Raw genomic sequence first — 26776 nt, forward strand, 5'->3', positions numbered from 1 at the left:
ATGGAAAATATAACAATTATAAATATATGAAGTGAAGACAAACCCACAGGTTTAGAGAAACTCTTTGCAAACATTTATCTTATGATAAAGGACTTGTCTCCACAATATATAAGGAATTCTCAAAAGTGAACAATATGACGACAATCTAATTTTAAAATGGGCAGAAAACCTGAACAGTCACATTAACAAAGAGGACATTAAGATGGTTACGTAAATAAATGGAGATGCTCAATATCATTAGTCACTAAAGAAACGAAAATCAAAGTCACAATGAGATACCACTTGATATCCACCAGAACAGCAGAGTATCAAAAAGACAGATAAATAATCAGAGAAACTGGAACCTCATGTATTGCTGGTAAGAATGTGAAATGGTATAGCTGCCCCAGGAATCAGTAACAATTTCTCAAAATGTTGAACAATGACCCAGCATTTCCACTCCTAGGAAACGAAAGATAAATGAAAACTTAAGTCATACAAAAACCTGTACTTTATAGTGTTTGTTAAAATGTAAACATGTTTGCAGTTTCTATAGTTTAATTAGCCATTCTTTTGTTTTGTGGATGTTTTTGGTGTTATACCACGGAACTCTTTACCTAATCTATGGGCACAAAGTTTTCTCCTAAGTTTTGCTTCTTACTTTTAAAAATCTATGTTCATAGAAGCCAAAATATGTAAACAAGCAATATAGCTATCAATTGATGCATAGAGAAGCCACAGAGTAGTATTTGGCAACAAAAAGCAACAGAGTACTGCTACATGTTATAACATAGATAAACTTTTAAAAACATTATGCTCAGTGAAAGAAGCCAGTCACAAAAGGCCACATGCTTTATGATTCCATTTATATGAAATGTCCAGAACAGGCAAATCTATAAAGACAGAGAACAGATTAGTGGCTGCCTAAAGCAAGGAAAAGAGGGACAGTAATGATGGTTAATGGGTGCATGGTTTCTTTTGGGATGTTTATGGTTGTACAAGTTTATAACTATACTAAAACTACTGAACTGTACACTTTACATGGGAGAACTTTATATTACTATTCCAACTCGTTCAATGAAGCCAATATTACCCAGATAACAAAAACACAAAACAAAAAACTATAGACGAATATCCCTAATGATTATACACAAAAATCTTTACAAAATGCTGACAATGTAAAAAAATTATTACATATTATGAATGAGTGGGATTTATCCAGGGAACACCAAGGTTGATTCAAGATTCAGGTATTAATATATTAAAACATATTAATAAAGGACAAAAACTTCATGATGATCTCAATGCATTGAAACATGACAAAATACAATATCCATTCATGATTAAAAACTTTCCAAAAACTAGAAACAGGAGGACATTTCTTCAGCCTGATAAAGGACACTTATGAAAAACCGATAGCTAACAGCATATTTAATGGGAAGCAACTAAAAGCTTTCCCCTTAAGATTAGGAATAAGACAAGGCAGGATGTGTGCTCTTGTCATTCTAGTCAACATGGTATTAGAAGTTCTGGCCTGTACAATAAGGAGGAAGAAAGGAGGGGGGAAATATTGAAGGTATTCAGATTTAAATGGACGCAGCAAAACTGTATTTATTTGCAGACCTCATTATCCTGTGTATAGAAAATCCCAAGGAATACATACACGAAAAACTGTGAGCACTAATAAATGAGTTCTACAAAGCTACAGGGTATCAGAACACAGAAAAACCAGCTACAGTTCTATGCACTTAGCAATAAACAATCCAAAATGATAGCAATAAAAAGTAACATTAAAAAGAATAAAATACTGAAGAGTAAATCTAATAAAAGTAGTGTACATTTTGTACACTGAAAATTATAAGGCAATCCTAAGAAAAATTAGAGAATATCTAAAGAAACAGAAAGACATTCTAGGTCCCTGAATTGGAAGACTCAATGATACTGAGATATTAAGATAATACAGTAAGAAAGCAATTCTTCCTAAAAGACCTGTTGATCCACAATGCCTATTAAAATCTCAGCAGACTCTTTTTGGGGTAGAAATTGACCAGATCGCTCTAAATTTACATGGACATGCACAGATTCCAGAGCAGCCAGATGATTTTGAAAACAAAGTTGTAAGAGTTATCTTACTGAATTCCAACACTTACTATAAAAGCTACAGCAGTCAAGAAACATGTTACTGGCTTGAGAAGAGACAGAACAGAAATGGGAGTCCAGGACAAATCTTACATTGACTGTCAAGTGATTTTTTTTTTAAAGATTTATTTATTTATACAAGAACCGGGGTACAGGCCAGATGCGCAGGAGGGTGAGAGGATTCACCAGAGACACAGCTGGGAGCAGAACAGGCAGACTGCCGAAATACACTGCTGAGGGGAGTAGCGGGCAAGACAGGAGAGGCCTGCCTAGCCATGTGGGATCCTCGCCAGCAGGCCGGGATGGAACCAGCGCTGCAGAGGCTGCGGACAGCTTCACAGCACTGTGAAGGACAGTCTGCAAATGGTGATGGGATAACTGGACAGACACATTCAAACAAGTAAATTTAGATTTGTCCTTCATGTCATATACAAAAAAATATAAGGGGCCTCCCTGGTGGTGCAAGGGGTTAAGATGCAACCTATGAAGCTATTCATAGCCACTGCAGCATGAGTTTGATCCCCAGCCAGGGAGCAACCCACATGGTGCAGCAGACCTTTCCTGACTCGCCCGCTGATCCCCTCAGCAGTGTATTTCAGTCAGTCTGCCTGTTCTGTTCCCCACTCTGTCTCTGGTAAATCCTCTTACCTCCCACACCTCTGGCCTGTACCCCAGTTCTTGTATGCATAAATAAATAAATCTTAATATATATATATATATATATATATATATATATATATGAATATGAAGTAAAACTACAAAACGTCAAGAAAACAGGAGAAAATATTTGTACCCAAAGAGTTCTTTGGTATAATACCGAAGCCATGTTCCATGAAACATAAAATTGTTAAGTTAATCTTTATAAAAATTAAAGGTGTTTACAGAAAGACACTATTAAGAAAATGAAAAGGCAAGTTAGAGACTGGGAGAAAAATATTTGTAAATCATGACAGAAAGAAGTTGTACCTAGAATATTTAAAGAACTGTTACAACTCATATAAGATGAACAACCCAATTTAAAAATGGGTGAGGATTTGAATACACAGTTCACCAAAAAAACAACAACAACAAATGGCCTAATAAGCACATAATAAGATGCGCAATATCTTTTCAACATCCTAATCTCAATTTTTGGGGAAATGCAATCAAAACCACAATGAGTTATCTTTCTAGTAATACAATGACTATAATAATATGATAAAAATGTTTAAAAATGCTCTTATCTACTACTGAGCTGGATACTTAAAAACTGTTTAAAATGGTAAATCTCATGCTATGTATATTTAACCACCACAAAAAGAATTTTTTAACCCCTTACCAACACTTTGGAAAAAAAAGTGAACAAAGCAGGGAAAAAAAAAAAAACCAAAAACCTTCCCACAAAGACAAGACCAACTTTAGGAGGTTTCACTATGAATACTTTCAAATATTTAAAGAATACCACAATTTTATATAATCTTTTCCAGAAGGCAGGAAGAGAAGGAAACACTTCCATACACAAGCAGTGAGGTCAATTTAAATGTATAATTAAAGGCATCATGATTTACCTTGCAGAAACTATTATAGTAAAAAGGATAGAAGGTGCCAGGCCAGAAATCTTGGGAACTGGGATCCAATCCAGATTTGGTATGAGGTATCAATATTTGCACATCTTTGTCAAGCTACTCATCTATTTGGGCTTCAGTTTTCTCATTTGTAGAATAAGGAGGTTCACCAGAAAAATCCTTTCCATCTACAGGATAGGATTCTATTGTATAATTATTATATAAAATTTTTTTGAAACTCATCCATCCTAAAACTGGTATAAAAAATTCTTTTCCATGTGGAAAACAACATGGCAACAGGTAGTAAGCGCCAGTTCATACTCAATGGCAAAATATTTCAACTTCTGGATATCTATCATAAGGATATGAACAAAAGAAGAACACATAAAAAGATGGTTTTTTAGTAACACAAATGGTTCAATAATAATGGACTAATATATACCACAAACAACACATTACCAAATAGTATAAAGATGATTGTCGAAAATACTTTTGTTAGGTGCAAATAATCAAAATATAAGTGACTTAAAACTGAAAGTATACTTGGTAACATTTTACCAAGTAAAAGAAATTTGTATTAATGAATGCAGTATTAGAGTTGTGGGTCTAAAGTTTTTTAATGACGGCCTTTTAGCAAGATTATGTTGCTAAGGTTCTATGTTGTTCTGACATGATTAATGCTTCCTAAATTTAGTTATAAACCTAGGACTCTGAATTAGTGTCAATAATTAAAACTTTCATCAGCTGAGATTGGAATTTCCAACAGTATTTTACTCATTCTATCCAGTGTTGAGTTAAAGTCTGGAAAGTGGTGATTCTACCAAGTAACCCATTAAAATCCAGATAAATATCAGATAGTTCAAAATTCCTATGCCTATCATAATCACTTCTCTAATTTTCAATTTCAAATTTCTTAGACAGCCTTTATCTTTTTATCAGTCACAAACTATTTGAGTTACACAACTACTCTCGAGTAATGAGAGTGAAAGTAAGATGGAAGTGCGTGTCTGACTTCTGACTTTCCTTTCTGTTTCTATGGCTGGGAATTTCACCAGCATTGATGAATTGAGGGTGGGAATTTCACCAGCAGTCAAAGGTCAGCAGAGGGAACTTTTAGTAAATGTTACCGCACAATCCTAATAGTAGGCTGAAAAGATTTTTAGTTCAAAAAAGTTGACTACTGGAAATTTCATATGGCTCAACCTATGTCAATACCTTTAAGAAAAACTTGAGAACACTGCATTAAGAAAAACTTTTGTTCCTTTTGAGACTCTAGATTCCCTGTCAAGGCTTCTCTCCTAAACTGTCCCAATGAGGGAGCTTATGCTAATTATTCTTTTCAGAATCAGAATTTAAGCATGTTTGCACTAAAATGCCAAAGTCATAAGCAAAACCAAGAAATGTCTTAACAGCAGCCAACTAAAGAATAAATATCAGAATTATTCCACTGTAACTCAATTCCTGTCAAAGTCAGGTTTCTCGTCACAGAGCAATTAAGTTTTTGTGCCAACAACCAGAGCAGTGCTTCTTGCACCTCCATTAAAGTCCTATTTTGAGAGCATCTTACCTGAAACTGCCGTAGACTATAAGCAGAATGGAAATCAGGAATGTAGACACTTGACTGGAATCCACCAGGGAATAGGCCCTAGAGAAAAAAAGAGAAAAAAAATTAAATCCCATGGCAGCAAGTCCTCATGGAGTTCACAGTTTAATGGGGTTCTACAAATTCCATTAAGTGTTGGAGAAAAAGGGAATAAATGAGCATTAACAAAATAAGCAAAATGGGATTTGTTAGTTTAACAAAGGGTCAATGTGTAGATTTCAGTTAATATCACAAGATGTTAAGTGATATCAATGTACAAATTCTATCTCTCTATAGTATAAAATATATGCTTACAACAATCACTCACAATGAAAAAAAACAACAAACCAGTATCAAAATAACCAACAACTCTTCACCAGTGGTGAAAAAGTCTCAGGGACCAAACTATCAGCCTACTTAATTATCAACAGCATTTTACTCTGCGATGAGGTAAAGCCTGTATGTCTTTCCTGAGTTCCATTGCCATTTTTATAACTGCCCACTGGTTTTCTCCATCTGAGTGTCCTATAGGAACTCTCCCTGCTTTATTCCTATTTTCTTTAAATATCTACAGAGTATACTATTGTGTGGATATACCAGTTTGTTTTAAACAAATCTCTCAGGTGGACACTAAGGCTGCTTCCAAAAATTCATTTATAAACAATTCTATAAGAGCCCTGTAACTTACTTGCAATGACACATCTGTGTAGCACAAAGTTTCTAAAAAGAGACTGTCAAAGGGGAAAGGCACTAGCAATCTGATAGCCAAACTGCCTCTGGAGAAGCTGTTTCATGTTACATGCATACCAGTAACGGATTCTAGAATTCCGGTTTTCCAAAGCTTTGTCAATAGTGAGTGTTGCCTAATCTTTGAATTTTTACCAACCTGACAGATGAAAATTGGTAAGTCAATAGCTTTCATTTACATTAAATTTTTTTTAAATGTTGGCACCTGTTTTTAATTTTTTTTTTTAAGATTTATTTATTTATTTATACAAGCACTGGGTACAGTCAGAAGCGTGGGAGGGTGAGAGAATTCACCAGAGTCAGAGCGGGGAGCAGAGCAGGCAGAAGGACCGAAGTACACTGCTGAGGGGAGCAGCGGGCGGCAGGAGAGGTCTGCGCGCCATGTGGGACCCTCCTCCGGTGGCCGGGGAGTAGCCGGGGATCGAACCAGCGCTGCAGAGGCTGCGGGCAGCTTCACAACCCAGCGCTCAACCGCTGCGCCACTGGGGAGGCCCCTACATTAAATTTTTTTAAAGATTTATTTATTTATTTATACAAGAACTGGGGTATAGGCCAGATGCATGGGAGGGTGAGAGGATTCACCACAGACATAGTGGGGAGCAGAACAGGCAGACTGATAAAATACACTGCTGAGGGGAGCAGCGGGGGAGGCAGGAGAGGTCTGCTGAGACATGTGGGACCCTCACCGGCCGGCCGGGATTGAACTGGCGCTGCAGAGGCTGCAGACAGCTTCACAGCGCGGTGCTCAACCGCCTGTGGCACCAGGGGAGGCCCTACATTAATTTTTTGACTTAATAAAAATCTTCAATTAGAAGTATGATTGAGCAGCCTTTTGTATGATTAAGCCCCTACCCCCAAATCCAGAGCTATGAAAAACAAAGACAGGGTTTTGTTTTTTATTTTTTTAAAATAAATTTTATTTTTATATTCCCCATACAATTGCAACCCCCCCATTTTGACCCCAATCCCTCCCCTCCCACCCCTCACCCCCCAAAAAGTGTCTCTGGTTCATAGTTGTTTGTTGATTTTGATTTTCACTTTCTTATAGTTATTCATTTTCCTGGTCCCTTATTTAAGTTTTCTAAATTCCTGCTATGAGTGAGACCATCCGGTATTTTTCTTTTTCTTTCTGGCTTATTTCGCTGAGCATGATCCCTTCCAGCGCCATCCATGTTGCTGCAAATTGCATGTGTTTATATATTTTTTGAATGCTGAGTAATATTCCATGGTGTATATGTACCACATCTTCTTGATCCAGTCATCTATTTTTGGGCATTTGGGTTGTTTCCAAAGCTTAGCTATTGTAAACAGTGCTGCTATAAACATAGGGGTGCAGGTGTTCTTTGGAATTGATGTTTCTGTGTCCTTTGGGTAAATACCTAGGAGTGGAATTGCAGGGTTTTGTTTTTTAAAAGAACTTTTCCTTGATAGTGTTTTATTATGACGACTTGACTTTTTTGTTCCCCTTGTATTCTGAAGCACACTGTCATTACCTAAAAGGTTGATTAATCATCTGAACTTTCCAAACTCAACATCTTACAAAGAGGGGCTTTATCCTATACAAAATACCTTATGAGGAAGCTGAGCAGGGCTACCAATTTTCATCTCCATACCTTACAGAAATTGGCCCCACTACAGAATTAAATGCAGAGTCAGAAAAAAGTTATATTTAGTGATTTTTTTCTAAGCAGGATATTGGGTTGTTGGAAAAATCACTTTTTAAAAAGATTTTTTAAAAAGATTTGTTTGTTTATGCATACAAGAGCTCCCCAGAGACAGCAGGGGAACAGAACAGGCAGACTGACTGAAACCACTGCTGAGGAGAGTAGCAGGTGACACAGGGAAGGTGTGCTGTGCCATGTGGGTAGGGTAGCTCTCTGGTCGGCAGGGGATTGAACTGATGTTGTAGAGGCTGCAGACAGCTTCACAGTGCTGTGCTTAACCCCTTGTGCCACCAGGGAGGCCCATCATGACACATTTTTGCTTGAAAAATACAGAAAAAAAATGATTCATGACTTTTCTGACAAGCCAGTCATTTAATTTTTTTTAAGCGCCATTACTTTTTTTTTTTTTTAAGATTTATTTATTTATACATACAAGAACCGAGGTACAGGCTAGAAGTATGGGGTGGTGAGAGGATTCACCAGAGACAGAGTGGGGAACAGAATAGGCAGACTGACTGAAGTACACTGCTGAGGGGAGCAGCGGGCAAGTCAGGGGAGGTCTGCTGAGCCAGGTGGGTCACCTCCCTGGCCAGGGATTGAACTCGTGCTGCAGTGGCTACAGATAGCTTCACAGGTTTTGTCTTAACCCCTTGCGCCACCAACGAGGCCCCCAATCATTTTATTTTTCCAATAAATCTATACCAGAGGATCTGGTTAAAGCTGACTCCTGGGCCTCCCCGGTGGTGCAGCGGTTGAGCGCTGGGTTGCGAAGCTGCCCGCGGCCTCTGCGGCGCCGGTTCGATCCCCGGCTGCTCCCCGGCCACCGGCGAGGGTCCCACATGGTGCGCAGACCTCTCCTGCCGCCCGCTGCTCCCCTCAGCAGTGTCCTTCGGTCCTTCTGCCTGCTCTGCTCCCCGCTCTGGCTCTGGTGGATTCTCTCACCCTCCCGCGCTTCTGACTGTACCAAGTGCTTGTATAAATAAATAAATAAACCAAAAAAAAAAAAAAGAAAAAAAGAAACTTAAAAAAAAAAAAAAAAGCTGACTCCTAATATGGTATTTTGGTTCATAGTGTTTTGTAATTTATAATAAAACTTTAAAAGAAGTTTATAAGCATTGCAAACTATACCAAATATTACATAATTGGAGCTTATAAATTATGGTGTTATTTGAAATTTCATGTATTTTCAATTCAAATTAACATTGCTGAATTTTATAAAAAGCCTTTTAATAAAGAGTTTACTACAGTTTTCCTAGTTTTTTGGTAGGTTATGGTATGATTTGGCCCTAGAACATTATTATCCCTAATTTATGTGAAAAAATTTCAAATGTCCCCACATGCCTGCAAAACCAAATCATACCAAAGAGGAAACACTCTACTTGTGGACAATGAAGGACACCTGTACAAAATATTGAACATGGATTAACTTTAGGCAATTTACATTTTAAAATCTTATCAATTTTCCTCTCAAAAAATTACAAAGATAACTTTGTAAAAATTAAAAAAAAAGGGGGCAAGTATATAAAGTATAAGTATACAAGCGTCTTTTACTCCTCTGCACATCCCAACCCCAGGAGCAGACACTATTTATACTATTTATCCTTCCATGTAAATTGTGTTTCTGTAAAATTGGAAATATACATATTCTTCTATAACTTGCTCTTTTTAAACTCAACTATGGATGAGTTTTAAAGGATGTTATTCTTTTCTATTAACTTTCTGTCCTTTTGCTATAAAACTAAGACATGGAAAACTTTCTAATACATATATCTTTTTTTATAAAGAGGACATTCTAAGTCCAATGAACACAACTTTATAACTACGTAAACAGGTCTAAAAATTCTCATCTGAGTTATTAACAGCAGCAGTATCTATAAATGTTTCATATTTTTTTCCTTTCACTTAGCTTTCTGAATTTGGATGGTAGATTGTTATTTCTCGTGAGAAACAAATGGATGACTTTGCTCATACCTCTCTTTTTAGCCAATTTAAGAACTAGTGACGATGGAAACATTTTGATTGCCTTTTTTACTGAACGCATACCATGGAATCCCACATGTAAAGATATTGAATGGCCACTTCAGGATAATGAACATTCACATCTCCTGTGAATATAGCTTTGGAAAGAACTTGGGAGATGCACTCTAAAACAACAACTACTTAGCTTAGAGGAATTATAAAACACTGACATTGTGCATAATAGTTTAAATGTGTATAGGAAGCATTTTTGGAAAATAATCTTTGCTTAACAAATGTGACCATATCAGCACATCTTGCTACAAATACTGAATGTAGCAGAACATTCTGCTATCCTAAAATAACTTTATAACAAAGTTTTCCCTTGTCCCAGGGAATTTTCTGTCACTTAAATTCTCTAGTTTAGGGACTTCTTGGCATACATGCACTGTATTTTATGAATCATTTAAGCTGATTTCTTTAGAGATTGATTGTATCAAGTTCAAATAGAAATATGTGCATTTTACTATTAAGACAGCACTTGGGCCTGCTACAGAAAGGAAGCAGTGGCTCTTCTACTAACCATTCACCCTGGGAGAAGCAGCTCCAGTTTCTATCTTAAATTATACCTTAACTAGCTATTTCACCTTCCCTGGCAAGCCTTTACATCCTTCTGGTCTCTATAAAATCCTCTTTGGCCTAGATTAACCTGAAGACCCAAGTAATTTCTATTTTCAAGATTTTTGCATTGTGCGTTTCCTAACAAAAATCAACAACACAGTAATATTACCAGAAATAGGCTTTCACAAATAACTCAATTGGCTGATCATCGACATACTACAGTTAAATAAACCAGCACTGACAGATGACACTGTCTCTAGGCTACTGAAAAAAGGGATATTAGTTTTCTTCTTTTAATCATCCAGCATTTCAGATATGAAATGTCTCATATTAGCAGAGACAGATGAAGTCATTATGGGGGTAGACTCTCTGCTTGATTTAATCAAACCAGGGAAAATTGTACTCTTGAGTCACTTTTTTAAAACTTTGGTGGGCACTAGGGTTTAACTCACAATTTTTTCCCGCTTTGCCAAATAGATCACTTTGTCCAACATTTGTTTGTGTATGTGTACACACACACACACACACACACACACACACACACACCCTTGCTCTCCTGAAGGAGGGCCACTTTTTACCTACTTTATAAGTACATTCAAATAAGCATATAATAGTTTCAAAAATGTCTAAAGGTTTTCCCTGATGATAATGAAGAAGACGGTTGTGTTCATATCTCCATTCTTTTCTTTGCACACACTAAGAACTGAAGATTCATCTCTATGTACTTCAGAAACACATGCAGATCCTAGGATTTTACTATAGGACTTGGAGTCTGGTCTCTGGGGCAGGTAGATAAGGAAAGGTGAAAGGGTGGAAGTCAGACTAATTTATGGAAATTCAAGCAATCGCATTTATTGACAGCCTCTTCCTGTCCTATACTTCAGGCTGTTACCAAAGCATCAACAGAAATGTGTTGTCTCTCTCAGGCCCTCCTACCAACGAGTCAGTTTCTAGAGACTTTGGATGCACGTTAAGGACAGGAGCTACTCTACATTCTAAAATAAAGACAATCCTATTGAATTGCATAAAGAAACTAAAAACATGCATTTGAGAAATGCCAAATGAGGTTAATTAAATGTACTGAAAACAAATCTGAGTACCTGGCCAAATGATATTATTAGCATAGGTCAGTTACTGAGTTGAAATATTTCATATGGTATATTTTCATATTTTCATTATGAAAACCACTAACTCTTTAACTACATTTCCCCAAGTCTTAATAGATAAATACAAAGAAATACCAGAAAGTTCTGTGTAAGATTATATTCTACACCCTAAAATTTTTAGAAAACGATGCTGGGCTTTAGTAACTACTCTACAGTCAAACATCTATTTCTAACTGCTTTACCAGCAAGTGCCTTTAACACATTTCCTGCTAAAAATCATGCCAAACTGAGACACAGAAAGCACTGTTCTATAATGTGTTCTATGTGTCAGCCATTCAGCTATACAATGAGAGCATTCTTGTCCACCCAACAAACCAGGCAACTACTATTCCAACACTGCACAGACATTGCCTTAGACCAGTACTTCACAAACTTTTTGGTACTGAGACCATTTCTACTCTTAAAATGAGGACCCCCAAGAGCTTTTGTTCTGATGGGTTATAAGGATTGATATTTGCCACTAGAAGACTGAGAAAAGTTTAAAATATTTAATTCATTTAAGTATAATAAAACCATTACATGTGAACATTGTATTTTTAAGGAAAGAGTAACTATATTCCAAAGCAGAAAACGATTTGGTGAGATGAGGGGCATTCTTTTATACTTTTGCAAACCTCTTTAGTGTCTGGCTTAAATAGAAAATAACTACATGAGTCTCACATCTACTTCTACATTCAATCTTTTGCCATATGTTGCTTTCGTTAAACTCTGAGGAAAAAAATGTGGTTTATACAGATGAGTAACTGGAAAAGGGAGGGTATTCTAATAATCTTTTCAGAGACCTAATACACTAAACTCCAACAAGTGGTAATTTTTTATTTTTTTGTGGGACCCTCACCAGTGGCTGGGGATCGAACCAGTGCTGCAGAGGCTGCGGGCAGCCTCACAACCCAGCGCTCAACCGCTGCGCCACCAGGGAAGGCCCGGTAATTTTTTTTTTTAAAGATTTATTTTTATACAAGAACCAGGGTACAGGCCAGATGAGCGGGAGGGTGAGAGGATTCACCTGAGACAGAGTGGGGAATAGAACAGGCAGACTGACGAAATACACTGCTGAGGGGAGCAGCGGGCGAGACAGGAGAGGTCTGCTTTGCCATGTGGGATTCTCACCGGCCGGCCAGGATCAAACACGCGCTGCAGAGGCTGTGGACAGCCTCTCTGTGTGGTGCTCAACCACCTGCACCACCAGGGAGGCCCACAAGTGGTAATTTTTTAAAGGTTAGCTGCAATATGGAATCTGAAACCTTAGTGTTTCTTGTTTTGTTTTTTAAACTAATGTTAAAATCAAATGGACCATGCTATACTGTGAATGGATTTTTTTCCCCATGGATGATTTTATAACATTAGGCATTCGTCTTTTGGAAGTTAGTGGTTCACTGAGTTATGCAGTTCTTCCAGATTTTGTCACATTTCATTCTATAACAGTTGAAAACCATTCCTGAGGTTACTGATAGCTCATACAAATTACCAATTATTACTTAATAACATTACTTAATATTTACTTAATATTACTTTTACTTTATTACTTAATAACAATTTACTTAATAATAATTAGGCTCATTACTTAAAAATTCAAATTTTATCACTAGCAAACATATTTTATTTTTTTCCCCCTTGAAGTGACAGATTCAATTTATCCAATTTTTAGAAACTGTCTACCAAATATTCTAGTCTGAATAATAGTAATTCTTCAACTAAAAATTTTCTTGGAACTAAAAATGTTCCAAGAAAAAAGTAGCTCAGCAAACATCTCCAACGATCATACAAATGCTTTCCTCAAGAATACCAATGCTGGGCCTCCCCGGTGGCGCAGCGGTTGAGCGCTGGGTTGCGAAGCTGCCTGCGGCCTCTGCAGCGCCGGTTCGATCCCCGGCTGCTCCCTGGCCACCGGAGGAGGGTCCCACATGGCGCGCATCCTGCCGCCCGCTGCTCCCCTCAGCAGTGTACTTCGGTCCTTCTGCCTGTTCTGCTCCCCGCTCTGTCTCTGGTGAATTCTCTCACCCACCTGCGTTTCTGACTGTACCCAGTGCTTGTATAAACAAACAAACAAATAAAAAAAAAAAAAAATACCAATGCTACTTCAGCATATATGTGCTTAATGGGATCTTTCCATTTATCATAAAAAATGTGTGCTCAAGGGTTGAGATGTAATAAAAGTAATTTTTACTGCTTAGTCCTAAGTGAAAGCAATTTTTAAAAAAGTGCGTGGACAGTGGTGAAGAATACGATTACTAGTGCTTTGGCGTGCTGCCTGGATTCATGATATATAGCACAGCAGTGGGTCTCACCTGCCACTGCCTTTTCACCATAAGAAAGAGGTCAAAATGAAAAAAAGACAACTTTAGTAGCATTATGAAAACAGTCTGATCTCACAGACCCGTTGCAAGGGTCTCAGGAACCTGCAGGGACACACAGGCCACATTTGAGAACCACTCTCTTTGCCCACAAGCCTGGATATACAAACTGTTAACATTTTCTCACATATAGTTCTAACACATCACAGAACACCAAGAGATGTTACAATTTTTTTTTGCTATGTAAGATTTTGGCTTCAAATGTAACATGCAGAAAGTAATCATATTCCAGGCCTAACAAATGCTATAAGCTTTTCTTTCATGGTGGATATGTTGAAACAGCATTTATATTTTTATCTAAAACATTTGCCTGATGTCATAATGGTCACAATAATTCTCTCTCACATTTTCCCATATTTTAAGGGGAAAAACTAAATACGTACTTTAAGCTGAATAATGGGATTGGTATTTTACTGAATAAAAATTCAACAATAAACTAAATTTAATCACTTGTGTGCAAGATACAAAAAATAGTAAGAACGTCACATAAGGTTACAATCTAATAAGAAAGATACTTTATATAACTGGCAGAATGTCATATTTTAATAGAGAAAGAAAGTGTTATGGGTTATCACACAGCAGGGGTGGGCACAGTAAGGCCTACTGCTAGCCAGTCAAGCACAGCTCAAGTACTTCACTGGCAGAGCCATCTGGCTGCAAACAGACCGTATGGATCACAAAGCCCAAAATACTATCTGGTCCTACAGAGAAAAAGTCTGCTGAATCTTGCTGCATGATGTTGCACAAGGGTACTGGGATAATGCAAAGGCTCTGAAATGCGTAGTGGTGACAGTGGCACAAACACGTGAAGCTACTTAATGCTGCTGAGTTATACACTTACAAGTGGCTAAACTGGTAAACTTTGTTATGTTTTATTTTTACCATTACCACACACACGCACGCACACACACACACACAAAACCTCCAACCCTTTAGAACATTTTTTTAAATGTTGCTTTTAAAAACAGAGCAAAGTGACTTTCACAATATTAGTCTTATTAGAAAATTATTCTCTTCAAATTTAATGCTGATAAGAGCTATAGAAATGCATTTAGAAACGAAGTCATAAAAGCATCCAATTCCAAAATCTGGACATTAAAAAGAAAATTCCAATGACTTATAAACATGGATGTTTCAGGTTAACAGTTAATTATTTACTGGCAGCTAACCTTCTCCTAGTGAGAAACTGTAAGGAGCCTTACAATTTAAGTCATAGTGCTTCCACTACTACTTTTTTTTTTTTTTTTAAAAAGGATTTATTTATTTATACAGGCACTGGGTACAGTCAGAAGCGCGGGAGGGTGAGAGAATTCACCAGAGCCAGAGTGGAGAATGGAACAGGCAGACTGACGAAATACACTGCTGAGGGGAGCAGCGGGCGTGGCAGGAGCGCCACGTGGGACCCTTGCTGGTGGCCGGGGATCGAACTGGCCCTGCAGAGGCTGCAGGCAGCTTCGCAGCCCAGCGCTCAACCGCTGTGCCAGCAGGGGAGCCCATGCTTCCACTACTTCTATCAAGCCAAACCAGAGCAGTTATCTCCTAGTCACACACAAATGGAATTTTTAAGACTGAATTTCAGTAACAAACCACCAATGCCTGTGGGATACTTCTACCTGCATATATATATATATATATATATATATATATATATATATACACACACACACACACACACACACACACACACACCAAGATCACATCAAATGCAACACCTCTAAAACCAAACATTCCCCCCGCCCCATCATATATATTGCAACAGCTAGGGTCTGTTACAAGCTTCAATTAATATTTTTTTTTATAGAGGCATTCTTTTTTTTTTATTTATTTATTATTTATTATATTTGTTTGTTTGTTTTGTTTATACATGCACTGGGTACAGTCAGAAGCGCGGGAGGGTGAGAGAATTCACCAGAGCCAGAGTGGGGAGCAGAGCAGGCAGAAGGACCGAAGGACACTGCTGAGGGGAGCAGCGGGCGGCAGGAGAGGTCTGCGCACCATGTGGGATCCTCCTCCGGTGGCCGGGGAGCAGCCGGGGATCGAACCGGCGCCGCAGAGGCCACGGGCAGCTTCGCAACCCAGCGCTCAACCGCTGCGCCACCGGGGAGGCCCAAGCTTCAATTAATATTAACTGCCACTGGTCATTGTTTCTATCTTACACATTCACTGCAATGCATGACTATTTAAATTAGTACTCTGCTAGGTGCTGGCACTCCAAGACAGGCCCTGCCACCCATCAAGAATTGTTTAATGCAGAGACAGAGAAATAAGCATGCTGTCAAATTCAGCCATGATACAGGTGTAGGAGTTCAGTCCAGAGCCGGAGGTGTATATGTTGAGTGTGGCTGACTGGGAGATTATACTCAAGTAGTTCAGTTGGGCTACAGAGCAAGAGAAGCAAGAGATGTGAGGGAACAAGCATGGCTGGGACAGAGGAGAAGACAGCAAGAGTCAGAAGCTCTCAAGAGAGAGGAAAAGGGGGAGGGTAGGTGAGGTAGGGGGAGAAAGAGAGAGAGAACATCAATGGTGATGGAGCAGCAGGGAATTGGAGAGGGAGGTGCAGAGGGAGTGGTGAAAAGAAGAAAAGCTAGAAAGGTTTATAAGGTCAGGTCATAAAGGGCTGTCAAACTGAGGGTTTCAAGCTGTATTTACTGTCTCTACAGTTTGGTATCTTGACACAATCTGACTTCTGACCTCAATACTCCAAGGAACTTGCTTTCCCCAAGATCAGCAACAATCTTATTGTTTCATCTAATAAACACTTCAATACAATATCTTACGTGACCTATCCCTTTTGGCCCCTTGGAGGATCTCACAACACTGGTCATACTTCTTTTCCTGAAACAGTTTTATCCCAGTTTCTGTGATATTCTCAGGAATTCTCCCTGGCCCTCTGGCACCTAACTGTCTCAATTTCCTTTCCAACTGCTATCAGGGCTCTGTTACCAGTTCTCCTCACTTCTTATTCCACACATGGTCTCTGGGGTACTGCCCGCTGTCACGTCCTCAGTAATCATCTATGTAGGCTGATGACTTCCTCTTCTAAGTAATAACAACTATCTTTTATTGAGCAATGTGACAAGTGATATATTAAGTGCTTTACATTATTACTCCCCTTTGACATATGAAGAAACTGAAACATAGAAAAGTGAATCTTTTTATTATAGCCAATGAAGACATTTTAAAAGGATAGCATGGAAAACTTACAGGAAAAAGCAGGCTGAAGATAAATTTATCCCATAAACCCACTTTTATTAAAAATGGAACTCACCATTTCACATTTGTATTATTTGAGTTTTTTTTAAAGATTAATTTATTTATGCATACAAGAACTGGGGTACAGGCCAGAGGTGCAGGGGTGAGAGGATTCACCAGAGGCAGAGTGGGGAACAGAATAGGCAGACTGACTGAAATATACTGCTGAGGGGGAGCAGCGGGCAAGTCAGGAGAGGTCTGCTGCACCATGTGGGTAGCTCCCTGGTCGGGGATCAAACTCATGCTGCAGCGGCTGTGGACAGATTCATAGGTAGCGTCTTAACCCCTTGTAACACCAGGGAGGCCCTATTTGAGCTTTTTTAAAATAATAACTTTAAATGACTCAATTAAATTGAATTTAGGATCTTAGTGGATTTGTTAAGGAAAAAAAGAGATGTTTGTGATTTTTTTTGACTTGGTTATATTTTTCACTTATTTTTAACCAAATGTAAAAGTTTATGTTCTGCTAGTGTTAAATGCAGAATTCCATCTATAGTATGATTTTCAAAAGGCCACAAGACAAAGATTTTCCTAAATTTAAAAGCACTAACATTACAATTACATACATACTTTAAGATTTATTTAGTCACATAATCACGTCAACTGAGATGTTGATTAGCACTAAATGCTACCTGCAGGTAAATGTTAATTTTCTGGTCACTGGTTTTCACATAGGAAATGACATCAAACTTTCATACTCTAATTCCAAAATGAGCTTGAAAAAATTTATTTTAGAAACACTTAGAAAGTTTATTTGCAGATGGGGCTGAACAAACATTAAAGGGGAAATAGGCCCCTTTCCCATGTGTCCTTCATATATGACACTACCTTAAATCTACTGGACACTCATAATTAGCAACATAAACAGGAACACTTACTTATTAAAGTCTCAAATTCATTTTTAAAAAGACAGACCTAGGGCCTCCCCGGTGGCGTAGCAGGTTGAGTGCCGCGGTATGAAGCTGTCCGCAGCCTCTGCAGTGCCGGTTCGATCCCCGCTGGCTGGCGAGAATCCCACATGGCACAGCATTAGATCTCTCCTGTCTCGCCCGCTGCTCCCCTCAGCAGTGTATTTCTGTTGTCTGCCTATTCTGCTCCCCGCTCTGCCTCTGGTGAATCCTCTCACCCTCCCGCGCCTCTGGCCTATACCCCAGCTCCTGTATAAAAATAAATAAATCTTTAAAAAAAAACTTAAAAAAAAACCCCTAAATTTTAAAAATATTTTATTTTATATAATTCTTACATCATTTTTCATTTTTGCACAATGTATGCATTTTCATTTTGGTTATATTCTCCTTACAATTGCACCCCCCCTTTATTTTGACCCTAGTCCTTCCTCCCCCCGTCCCTCCCCACAACCCGCACTCCCCACACATAGTGTGTCTCTGGTTTATAGTTGCTTGCAGATTTTGATTTTTACTTTATATTAATTAGTCTTTTTCGTGGTCCCTTATTTAGGTTTTCTAATTTTCTGCTATGAGTGAGACCATCTGGTATTTTTCTTTTCTTTTCTGGCTTATTTCGCTGAGCATGATCCCTTCTAGCTCCATCCATGTTGCTGCAAACTGCATGTGTTTATCTTTTTTGACTGCTGAGTAATATTCCACTGTGTATATGTACCACGTCTTCTTGATCCAGTCATCTATTTTTCGGCATTTGGGTTGTTTCCATAGCTTAGCTATTGTAATAGTGCTGCTATACACATAGGGGTGCAGGTGCCCTTTGGAATTACTGTTTCTGTGTCATTTGGGTAAATATGTAGGAGTGGAATTGCTGGATCCTATGGAAGCTCTATGTTTAGTAGGTCCAGAAATCTCCACACAGCTCTCCATAGTGGTTGGACCAGTTTGCACTCCCACCAGCAGTGCAGGAGAGTTCCTTTTTCTCCACAACCTCGCCAACATTTATTGTTGCTAGTTTTTTTAATATGTGCCATTCTCACTGGTGTAAGATGGTATCTCATGGTAGTTTTGATTTGCATTTCCCTGATGACAAGTGATGTTGAATATTTTTTCATATGCCTGTTGGCCATTTGCATTTCCTCTTTGGAGAAGTTCCTTTTTGGCTCTTCTGCCCATTTTCTGACTGGATTATTTTCTGTTTTTGTTGGGCTCATCAGCTCTTTGTAGATTTTTGTGATCAATCCTTTATCATTAGTGTTGTGTGCAAAAATTTTCTCCCAGTTGGTGGGGTTTCTCTTTGTTTTGGTTATTGTCTCTTTTGCTGTGCAGAAGCTCTTTAATTTGATGTAGTCCCAGCTGTTTATCTTTGCCTTTACCATCACTGCTTTGGGTGATATGTCTGTAAAGATGTCTTTGAGGTGCATGTCATGTAGTGTTTCGCCTACATTTCCTTCTACGTATTTCATGGTTTCAGGGATAGACCCAAATTTAAGGGGATTTTGATCCAGAACAATTTTTCACACATTTTAATGAATTAAATTGAAAATAACAAAGTATTAAAGTAACAATTGAAAACTTATAGTCAAGCCAATTCGTTATTGAGATTGAAGAACATGATTGTAACACAATGAAAAGGAAGTTGTAACAAAAATAATCCCCAACTGCAATAAAACAGACCTGAAATGTTGAGCAGTATTTTCTGTAGGTAATAAAATATTAAATAGCATCTATTTATTGAAAACCTTAAAGAAATTTGTTCTGGGAGAGGGAAAAGCAAGTGAAGGAAGGAGAAAGAAATCTAAAAGGGATATAAATCACAATTTTAACCCTCTGGGAAGAGGGGACAGGTATACAGGGAAAGTAACATCAATAGGACCAAGGCTCTCTTGTCTCATATAAGAGTGGAATTCCACAGAGAGCTTCTGTCCAATGAGTAGGTTAAAATATGGTGTGTACTATCTGTTGGAGTTTTAATCTCACCTAGAAAAACTACCTTTATCAGTGGTGTAGGACCATAAAATAATACATATTGTTACAGTATTATTTTTTGAAAATCAATCAGGTAGAAATAAACACTCAGTGTACATGGAAGGGGTAGAAGAAATTGGAATCAAGGAAACCAACTGGGACTTTTACAATAATCTAGGTATGAAATGATAAGGCTTAGCTTAGTAAATGGAAAAAGAGAAATGCAATACTTTATATAGAGACAAACTATATACTAAAGAAGAACCAATGAGGCCTAGTGACACAGCGGGTAACCGGAATGGAGGAGGAACAAAACTGCAAAATTTCTGAGTATGGCAACCTCTGACCTAGCCTGCTGACTGTGGTGGACTCCTAAATCCTGATCAGGCAGTTCATATTTATCTAGCAGAGGCAAGTGCAAGTCAGAACCCTCTGGACACTTGTATGGCCTGATGCTGTCCCAATCAACAGCCCAAATAACATCAGCAATCAGAAACATCTACACATTCTTCCTTCCTAATATGGAAGAACTAAGATGTTCTACTTTCTTTTGACTTTAAAAACCCTAGCCCCCCTCTTCTTCAAATCTCATCTCCCATAACCTAGACTCTGATGGGACAGGTTCCTGCTTCGACAGCAGAATGTTTCCACTCAGCCTTCACCCTTTATTTCATTTTTCCTTAATGCCTGGCAGAATTTAAGTTTCTACAAGGAAGAGTTTCTAAAGATGAGAAGAAAAAAGACCATTTTTGGAAAGCAACGAAGAGTTAAATGTTGAGTACATGTGCCAGGCAAAAACTGTGGTAGTGAGAAGTTAAGAACTTCACCCAATGTTACACAGATAGAAAGGATTGAAAACAGATTATGAACAAGGTTCACATTACACCAGATTACTTCTCAACATAAGCATGAGATTAAAAGGACTGAAAATAAGCCATTTGGTTCAAGAGAGGTTGCAGATAATTTTTTAGGGCAGTTTCAATACAATGATGGGTAGAGAAAAATGGAAGTAGTGAGATCCTGAGGAACTCTAGCACTAGAAGTCAGGAATGAAATTGAGTGCTAATGTGTGAAAGACAGAGTGACTTTGTTTCTTTAAAGATAGGAGAGATTTATGCTACATGGAATACAGGAAAAATAGAAATTCCTAGAGAAGACGAAATTAAGGATAATCAGAGGAGGAAAATGGCTACATGTGTGAGATTCTAGAGAAAACAGGAAAGAAGGCTTTACCTTTAACAAGTAGAAATCGACACCTTCTCTACGAAGACCAGAAAGGTCAGATAAGCAATAATGAGCTGAAGAAGAGAGGTAGTTTTATGAAAACACTAATGCCAGGAGGAAGTCTCAATCTTCTTCAGAATTTAGGGTTAAGGTTAAGTTCTTCAATACAAGGTAAAGATGACAGCTTCAAAGAGGAGAGGGGGTTGGTTTAAAAGCATCTTAAGCTAAAATGTCCTTAAATTCAGAGTTCGGTTCAAAAACTAACCACTTACTTTCATAAAATTTGTATTAGAGGGCCTCCCTGGTGGCGCAAGGGGTTAAGACGCAACCTATGCGGCTGTCCGCAGCCACTGCAGAACGAGTTCGATACCTGGCAGGCCAGGGAGCAGCCCACATGGCACAGCAGACCTCTCGTGGCTCATCCTCTGCTCCCCTCAGCAGTGTATTTCAGTCAGTCTGCCTGTTCTGCTCCCCACTCCGTCTCTGGTGAATCCTCTCACCCCCCACACCTCTGGCCTGTACCCCAGTTCTTGCATGCATGCATAAATAAATCTTTTAAAAATTTGCATTAGAGATTCTTTATATTGAGTTACTGTATTAAAAAGGGATACTTGAATTTCCTTCGGAGAATAATGAAGTTCTAAATGCTGTGAAAATCAGCCAAGTAAAGATGCCCAAAACGATAGCAACAGCTGGGTGAGGTGGACAGTGGACGGGTTCTCAGAAGACAGGTTAAAAATGAGGGGGGGGGGAAGAGGGGTGGAGCAACATGGCGGCGAGGAGAGGCTGCGAGTAAGATCTCCCATTAAAAAGTTAATAGGGAGGAAAAGCGGCAGGTCCCAGTGAGAACTGGGACACGGAAAAACGGACGACTCCAGCAAACTGCCCAAAGAAGAAAGTTGCCATAAAAGAGGACCAGAAGGGAGGAAAGCGCAGAACCCTGCTCCCCTCCCCCGCCCACAGAGGCGGCACTCTCCGACCAGCAGAGAGGAGGGAAACAACAAACCAAAACGGCCAACAAGAACAAAGGACGCAGCAAGCGGGACTGTGAGTGGAAAGGAACTATTGCAGCCACCACACCCCGTGAACGGGAGCTGTGGAGAACCCTGCAGGATCCGCCGCGGAGGTGAGCTACAGGCGCCATTAAAGAGAGCCCCGCCCCCCAGGAGGAGGCCAGCACCAGCACACAGCCCCGGGCCGCCCCGTAAGCTTACAATCCAAAAGATCAATGAAACCAAGAGCTGGTTCTTTGAAAAAATCAATAAAATAGACAAACCCCTAGCCAGGCTCACAAAGGAAAAAAGGGAGAAAGCACAAATAAACAGGATCATCAATGAAAGAGGAGAAATCACAACGGACACAGCAGAAATCAAAAGAATAATCAGTAACTACTATGAACAGTTATATGGAAACAAGTTTAACAATCTAGAGGAGATGGACAAATTCCTACAACTCTACAATCACCCAAAGCTAGATAAAGAAGAAATAGAACACCTAAACAGACCAATTACAATTAGCGAAATTGAAATGGTAATCAAAAACCTCCCCAAAAACAAAAGCCCAGGACCTGATGGATTTACAAATGAATTCTACCAAACATTCAGAGACGAATTAGTGCCTATCCTTCACAAACTCTTCCAAAAAATTGAGAAGGAAGGGACAATACCAAACACGTTCTATGAAGCCAACATTACACTAATACCAAAACCGAACAAGGACAACACAAAAAAGGAAAACTACAGGCCAATCTCCCTAATGAACACTGATGCAAAAATCCTCAATAAAATTTTAGCCATCAGAATCCAACAATGTATCCATAAGATAATTCACCACGACCAAGTAGGATTCATTCCAGGGACACAAGGATGGTTTAACATCCGAAAATCAATCAACGTTATCCAACACATCAACAAAAAGAAATATAAAAACCATATGATAATATCAATAGATGCTGAGAAAGCTTTCGACAAAGTGCAACACCCATTCATGATAAAAGCCCTTGAAATTCTTGGGATACAAGGAACATACCTCAACATCATAAAGGCCATCTATGACAAGCCAACAGCCAGTATCATTCTCAATGGTGAAAAGCTGAAAGCAATTCCATTAAGATCTGGAACAAGACAAGGATGTCCACTCTCACCACTGCTTTTCAATATAATACTGGAAGTCCTAGCCAGAGCAATAAGACAAGAGAAAGACATCCAAGGAATCCAAATAGGAAAAGAAGAAGTCAAACTATCACTATTTGCAGACGATATGATATTATACATAGAGAACCCCAAAAACTCAACAGAAAAGCTAATTCAACTCATCAATCAGTTCAGTAAAATCAACACGCAAAAGTCAGTAGCCTTCCTATACACAAACAATAAATCTGAAGAAGAAGAAATTAAAAAAAACCATCCCTTTTGTTATTGAAACAAAAAAAATCAAATATTTGGGAATAAATCTAACAAAAGAGGTAAAGGACCTATACAAAGAAAACTATAAAACACTGTTAAAAGAAATAGAAGAAGACACAAAGAAATGGAGAGACATCCCCTGCTCATGGATTGGAAGAATAAACATTATTAAAATGGCCATCCTTCCAAAAGCAATATACAGATTCAATGCTATTCCAATCAAAATTTCAATGTCATTCTTCAAAGAAATAGAACAATTATTGATGAAATTCATATGGAATCACAAAAAACCCCGAATAGCCAAAGCTCTCCTGAAAAAAAAAGAAGGGAATGGAGGCATCACACTCCCAGACTTCAAACTATACTACAAAGCCATAATCATCAAAACTGCATGGTATTGGAACAAGAACAGACATACAGACCAATGGAATTGAATAGAAAATCCAGAAATAAACCCACAGATTTATGGTTAACTAATCTTTGACAAAGGAGCAAAGACTATGCATTGGAGCAAAGAAAGTTTGTTCAATAAATGGTGCTGGGAAAACTGGGTCGCTACATGCAAAAGAATGAAGCTTGACCACTACCTCACACCATACACAAAAATCAACTCAAAATGGATTAAAGAACTAGACATAAGACCTGAAACCATAAAATATATAGAAGGAAATATAGGCGAAACACTACGTGATTTGCAAATCAAAGACATCTTTACAGACACATCACCCAAAGCAGTGATAGTGAAGGCAAAGATAAACAGCTGGGACAACATCAAATTAAAGAGCTTCTGCACAGCTAAAGAGACAATAACAAAAACAAAGAGAAACCCCACCAACTGGGAGAACATTTTTGCACCCAACACTAATGATAAAGGACTGATCACAAAAATCTGCAAAGAGCTGATGAGACTCAACAACAACAAAGAAAATAATCCAGTCAAAAAATGGGCAGAAGAGCTAAAAAGAAACTTCTCTGAAGAGGAAATGCAAATGGCCAACAGGCATATGAAAAAATGTTCAACATCACTTGTCATCAGGGAAATGCAAATCAAAACTACCATGAGATACCATCTTACACCAGTGAGAATGGCACATATTAAAAAAACTAGCAACAACAAATGTTGGCGAGGGTGTGGAGAAAAAGGAACTCTTCTGCACTGTTGGTGGGAGTGCAAACTGGTCCAACCACTGTGGAAAGCTGTGTGGAGATTTCTGGACCTACTAAACATAGAGCTTCCATAGGATCCAGCAATTCCACTCCTAGGTATTTACCCAAAGGACACAGAAACATCAATTCCAAAGAACACCTGCACCCCTATGTTTATAGCAGCACTGTTTACAATAGCTAAGCTTTGGAAACAACCCAAATGCCCAAAAATAGATGACTGGATCAAGAAGATGTGGTACATATATACCGTGGAATATTACTCAGCATTCAAAAAAGATAGACACATGCAATTTGCAGCAACATGGATGGCGCTGGAAGGGATCATGCTCAGCGAAATAAGCCAGAAAGAAAAAGAAAAATTAAAAAAAAAAAAAAAAAAAAAGAAAAAGAAAAATACCGGATGGTCTCACTCATAGCAGGAATCTAGAAAACTTAAATAAGGGACCAGGAAAATGAATAACTATAAGAAAGTGAAAATCAAAATCAACAAAAAACTATGAACCAGAGACACTTTTAGGGGGGCGGGGGCGGGAGGGGAGGGATTGGGGTCAGAATGGGGGGGCTGCAATTGTATGGGGAATATAACAATAAAATTTATTATCTAATAAAAAAAATGGGGGGGCGCGCACATTTTAAGTAGAAGAGATGGCAAATATAAGAAGATGGAAACATACCACATTAGTTTGACCTGAGGAGAAAAAATGCCTAATAATTGTAAGAACTGGATTAATGAAACAAGTGGACCAGACAGACAATGCTTGTCAGGTGAGACAGACCATGAAAGAATAGAGTTTCCTCAGTTGGATATCTTGGGTTCAAATCCTGACTTGGTCTTTTGCCAACTGTGTGACCTTCAGCATACTGTCATTTTTAAAATGACGATGATAATAATACTGTCTAGCTCACAGAGACAAACTTCTGATGAAGATAGCTGGAATGTTAGTAACATAAATTTACTGTTGTCTTCAGTTAAGGAAAGATGAAGAGATGAAAGAAGAGTAAGAAAATTATTTAATAATTCCATAAGGGTAATAGCTAACATTTACTTATAAATTTGGCTTATTCTGAATAATTTTGTTATTTAATTCTCATTACCACTCTAAGAAACAGTTAGCTTTTATATACCTAACTTTATAAGGTGAAATCTTGCTCAAAGTTACAAAGTTTGGATTCAAATTCAGACAGGTTGAGTCCAGCAGATCTGAAGTATTCTGTTCATTTTGAATAGCTGTTATATTTTGGACTTCCTAAGTAAACACTTCCCTCTATTAGTGAAAATAATCGAAGGCTTACTGCAGATAGAATTTTTTACTACTTTTCAGCAGACAAATCATGATTAGCCCCAAAGCATATTTTTCCAGAGCTCCAAAGTTATGCAGAGTGGCGGTGGTATCTTGGGGCTGCCTGTAGTAGGGAGGTGGGGGAGGAAATGTTAATTCTTGTTGAGTTAAACGTCTCTTGCTCCCTTTGGGATACATGCTCCTATTGGCTACTTAGTCCCTCCACCCTTCTTCTACCACTATGAATAACACTTTCAAGTGCCAATGATCTGGTTCCAATTTGATCCCCCCAAATTATTCAATGGGATTTCACCTGAATTAGATATTACCACAGAATATAAGGAAAAGACACACTTACAATTAGTACAACCCACCTTAAGACTGGCCAAAACTGTTATTTTGTTTTAAAGCAAATGGGAGTTAACTTATTAATCTGCCTCCAAATCACTAGAAAAGTGTAAGGTTTCCAAGTAATATATTAAAAACTAAGAGCTTTTAGGTTTCTGAAAGTTTTAACATTATATTTTCAATATACTTTATAATGAATCTAAAACCAGGATGCTGAGACTAAATTCAAAATCTGAATAATGTCTAGTTATAGCATGTTAAAAATGACCAACATTTACCATCTCAGTGTAAAGGCAACTTACTGAAGCATTTATATAATACAAATCAAGTCCCCCCACTTCCATTAAAAAAAGTTTTGTTGCTACTTTGATATTATAAATATCAAGTATACTCTAAGGTCATATATAAATTCCAAGTTCCCCATTCCTTCTCATTCTCATTGGAAAGCAGCACAATTTCTACTCCTGAGTATACAGGG

At 38.3% G+C, this 26776-nt stretch overlaps 1 protein-coding gene across 1 annotated transcript in view; it reads right to left on the bottom strand.

The window, feature by feature from the left end:
* Positions 1-26776, bottom strand: part of SPPL3 (signal peptide peptidase like 3) — a gene marked incomplete at both ends in the record, with an annotated part of 111802 nt that overhangs the window by 25584 nt on the left and 59442 nt on the right. The window contains one exon of the mRNA XM_084253202.1: positions 5230-5307. Within this exon, the coding sequence (XP_084109328.1) occupies positions 5230-5307 (78 nt within the window). The remainder of the gene's footprint in view (positions 1-5229; positions 5308-26776) is intronic.

The sequence above is a fragment of the Talpa europaea genome, assembly GCF_964194135.1.
Source record: "Talpa europaea genome assembly, chromosome: 14".
NCBI lineage: Eukaryota > Metazoa > Chordata > Mammalia > Eulipotyphla > Talpidae > Talpa > Talpa europaea.